Source organism: Berghia stephanieae, chromosome 4 (assembly GCF_034508935.2).
Source record: "Berghia stephanieae isolate SIO BIC M18660-M18661 chromosome 4, UCSD_Bste_1.3, whole genome shotgun sequence".
In the NCBI taxonomy this organism is placed as follows: Eukaryota; Metazoa; Mollusca; class Gastropoda; order Nudibranchia; family Aeolidiidae; genus Berghia; species Berghia stephanieae.
In genome coordinates, this window is record NC_088363.1 from 62177626 (window position 1) to 62182233 (window position 4608).

The 4608-nt window shown below is 30.7% G+C and overlaps 1 protein-coding gene across 2 annotated transcripts in view; it reads right to left on the bottom strand.

Annotated features, from left to right (window-relative positions):
- Positions 1–383: 383 nt before the first annotated feature.
- LOC144970971 (phosphatidylinositol 4,5-bisphosphate 3-kinase catalytic subunit delta isoform-like) overlaps positions 384–4608 on the bottom strand; it is a 33367-nt gene continuing 29142 nt past the window's right edge. For both annotated transcript variants that reach the window (XM_078911201.1, XM_078911200.1), the window contains exons 24-25: positions 3749–3891; positions 384–3207 (exon numbers count right to left, since the gene is read on the bottom strand). In XM_078911201.1, the coding sequence (XP_078767327.1) occupies positions 2949–3207; positions 3749–3891 (402 nt within the window). In that variant the 3' untranslated portion in view covers positions 384–2948. The remainder of the gene's footprint in view (positions 3208–3748; positions 3892–4608) is intronic.

The window sequence follows — 4608 nt, forward strand, 5'->3', positions numbered from 1 at the left end:
AATAATAATAATAATAATAATAATAATAATAATAATAATAATAATAATAATTATTATTATTATTATTATTATTATTATTATTATTATTATTATTATTATTATTATAATACCAGCAATAAAAATAGTACAAATTGTTTTGTTGCATAGCTCGGTGGTTGAAGTTCATGAATAACTGAAAGACTTTTTCAAACACATATCAATGGCGCAGTCCACCCTCCCCATATGTACATTATTAAATGTCGAACAGTCAACTATCATAATATCAAAGTGACAATTAAGGAGCTGGCACTGGTGTAAGATAAAGATCTGAAAAAGTATGTATGAAACAGTCAGCAGGTCTGAGGTTCGATCCCCAGTTGAGGCAGCCTGATTTATTAGGATTCTTTTTTTTTCTTGTAGATTCTGTTTTGTCTGACACTTTTTCATACACAAATTTTTCAGATCGTCATCAAAATAGCAAGCGTTAAATTCATGTTAATCTGAACATTAATCCATTAATTTTATTTCTGATAAATTATGGAATATTTCTAGGACACAAAAACTCCAATTCAGATGATCTGCAACAAGAAATGAAGGATTCAAAGGTTTTAACACGTGACCTGCCTAGGATTACAAAAAAATCGTAGAATTACGAAATTTTGGTTTCAAAATTTGTTTCATAACCTCATGAGAATCTCAAAGTCATTAAAACTAATTGAAAATGAAAGTTGATACCAGACGACACAATTTTAGGGATTTTGAAGTGTTATTTAATCATTATGAGGGAAAATTGTTGATTTTTTAAAAGTTAACCATAGGGTCTACAGTTTTCATCTCTTAAAATTACGAATTTTTAAATTTCCAAGTAGACAGGTCTGGTATTGAATGTGGCCTATTGGAAAGTGTATTAATCATGGCATTCAGTGGAGATATGCTACATAAAGGAACATATTTATATTACAACTCAATTCAAGCTTTACAAAGATGCCATTATCTCATGACCATATACATGCGCAGGTGTGAAGAAGAAATAGGAAGAGCAGCAAAGCCCTAAATGCAGGGATTTTTTCGCGTAAGGACCGTAAGAAAATATTTCATGCAAAGCTTCTCCTCATCAAATAATATCACACTGAAATTTTTTTTAAATGAATAAATATCCATCTATCTTCCCCTTAACTCTTGCCTATAAACAACTTATAATTTCATCTTTACAACATGACGAAAAAAAACAACAATTCAAGTCTCCAGCAAAAAAAAAAAAAAAAACCCAAATAAAACCATGTTAGCCAAAAGATTTTAAAATGCTGGTTTTCCAGCTTTGACCGGAAAAAGGGCATCCCTGCTAATGAAATGCAAGATATTTTGACTTTAGTTATTTGACTTTATCAAAAGGAAAATCAGCAACAAAAAAAGTCTTATATGATTATTTCTCATGTCAGCATGCAGTGATGCACTTATACACCCATTACTTATGAACAAAATTTATGTTGAACACTGTTGTACATTTCTGGGTTTTATTGGCTAATAATTTTTTGAATGAATGTCGCAACCCAAGCTGGTAATGTCAATAAGAATCATAGAATCTAAATAAACAAACAAAGCAAGAGATCATTCTTTCAAATTTATAGATGATTCGGATACCAGGGTCAGTTTTAAAAGTGACTTACAAAAAGATAATTTTGAAAGATACCTCAGGGGGAAAAAATGGTTTTATGACAAAAGAAAACGTTTAAGCTAAATTGACTGTTGGACGAAAACTACTGCATACAGAGTCATAATTAATGTACGGAGTGTCATGAAAATGATATTCTACAGAAAAAGCTGACTGACTACTTGTTCGAAATGTAATATCCCTGAAGCACCATTCATCTTCATACACAAAATTTAATGATCACAAGCTCCTAGCACCATTGATACAAATATATAATATATGGCAAAGAACGAAAAATACATTATCGAATTCTTAAATCATAATATCTACTTGGTATGATCAACAACAAGTCTGTCATGGGAAGCTTTCAAAATGTATTTAGATTTGAATTCATAAAGCATAGATATGATCAAATTTCTATTCGTATGTTTAACAGATGAAGTAAACATATTTATATGATAACATTTGTTCCAACACTTGCAGAAGGTTAAAAATAATTAAATCTAAAAAAATACCGGGAATAAATCGAAATTTTAATCATAATTTTTTTTTTAAATCATTCATCACAGCTGCATGAGGAAGAGTGATGGGACATCTGACCAATATTAAGAATCCAATCATTTCGAAAAGTTATAACATTGGAGTTGAATTGAGAGAGGATAAAACACATCCATGGGGTCTAGTTCAACAATTACACTCCACTTTAAACACTGTGTCCAAATGATTAAAACGGTATTACACGAAAAAATCTTTGTTTATAAATTCCGTCTACACAAAAAGAAAAAAAATCTATTCAAAGTTCAACAAATATATATGGCAACTAAATTTGGAGAGAAAAAATATTTATATACATGGAATGCCTGTGACAATAATCGTTGTGTTCCCGTGAAGAAAGATCTTTGCGTCCCAAAAAAGTAAAAGTAATGAATGAAAATCCCTGGGTTTATTTCAGCTCATTTAAAAACAAATCCATTATTAAGGTGAAATTATAGTACGTTTTTCACTTTATTTAGCAACTTTTTCAAACCTTAAAACTTTGTTCTCTAACAACAGAAATATGTTGAAAAACTTATATCAATTGATAGAATTTAAACAACCAGTCTTTGTTCTTAAATGTGATTTGTAAAAAATATTGTCGCTGATTTTTGTATTGCATTTCTTAAAACAGCATTTTCGCAAGCAATTTTAAACTACTCTAATGAAATATGCCTTCAAAAATCCATAACATTTCTTTCAAGAACAGAATCTTGAGTAACAATGAAAGATTTTATGAATGTAATTTTTTAACAGGCCCAAAAAAAAAAGTTCCGTAAGATATTCACTTAGCTTTAATGTGGAACCAAAAATTGACACTGGTCTTCCAGGAACCTTCGTGAGCACTGTTGAATTTCTTCTTGAAATGTCCAATAGCCTCTTCCTCTGAAAGATCGGGCACCAAGGTTTCCCTCAGGTAGTCACAGTCCTTGGGGGCACTGAGCTGAGGAATCCCTCCTGATAACATCATCATGAACACTGACATGAGAAGAGTGAACTTACTGCGAAGGATCAAAAATGCTTTCTCACACATTGCTTGGAATCTGCAGAAAAATAAAATAAAATAAATATTTAAAACATCAAACTAAAGTTTGTTAAAGATTTGGATGTTTTTCACTAAAAATATTATATATGATAGGAGGATATTAATTTTTACTTTCTCCTCATAAAATTAGAATGTTCTTTATATCATTTTAGCAATAATAATAATAATAATAATAATAATAATAATAATAATAATAATAATAATAATAATAATAATAATAATAATAATAATAATAATAACAATGAATGCAAAGTGGTCGAGCGGTTAAGGTATTGCATTGTAGTATTTTTCTTATCAGCACTGTTTTTACATTAAAAATTCGTAGTTTTCATACTAACTGGCATCTCTGTAAATGGTGTATGATACAATCCAGATAAAAAGACAAAAACTAAAAGAAAAATATCATCCAGGATAGAAATCAGCCTTCCTAGACAGATTTTTTCAAATATTTGTTTTCTATCACTCTCTGATGCTCTGATGCTGTATCACTACATAGTGTCTAATAACAAAAGATAATTATGTAGTGTTTCAGAACAAACCTTTGGAAGTTGGCAGGATTGGTTTGGCCTTTAGTGATGACATAGACAAAATGACTGGTGAGGACAAAAGGGACCCGTTCTCTCTTTACATGAAATTTGCTCTTGAAATTACCAAGGAAGTGACCAAAGTCAATGTGGAACATCTATTTTTTTATTTTTAAAAGAAAGACAGAACGAAAAACATTTACATCATATTCATACTGCATAAAAATATGTTTCTAAATATTTTAAGTAATCCTTCAGAGCCATAAGACCCATAGAGCCAGAGTTTATCCCGGTTTCTATAACGGTAAATGGACAATAGTAATTGATGGTTACCCTTTGGATAGGATTCTAATCTATTACAAAGTACTTTCCATCAGATCTAACAGACCCAGCAACCCAATCATTGCTGGGTGGACAGAGGGTTCAGAAAAAATCTAGACTTCACCCAGGATCAAGCACTGTCCCTTTGCTTGTGATGCGAATGCTCTACCTACTGAGCTACTGGGATTCCCTGTATAAATTAAGTAAAAATAAAATAAATATAAAAATATATTTCAAGTTTTGAATTATAGAATGAAGAAGGCAAATAATGTGGTAAAAAAATTCTCCGTTTAATGGTCCATCTGCCAAAAGGACTAAATCGGACATGGCCACTAAAAGTCGAGGTTACAAGAAAAAAATCCCACTGGGTGAACAGCTTGATTTCATTCTAAAGTGATAAGAAAGCAAATATAAAATTGTAAAAGCAATCACACAACAGTCAATTTTTCAAAGAGCTAAAACGGGACACCCTAATGCATTATACCGTCTTGACCCAAAACAGCAGTATGTTTGGGTTGTTATATAATATTATCTACACTTACAGCTTTTTCTGT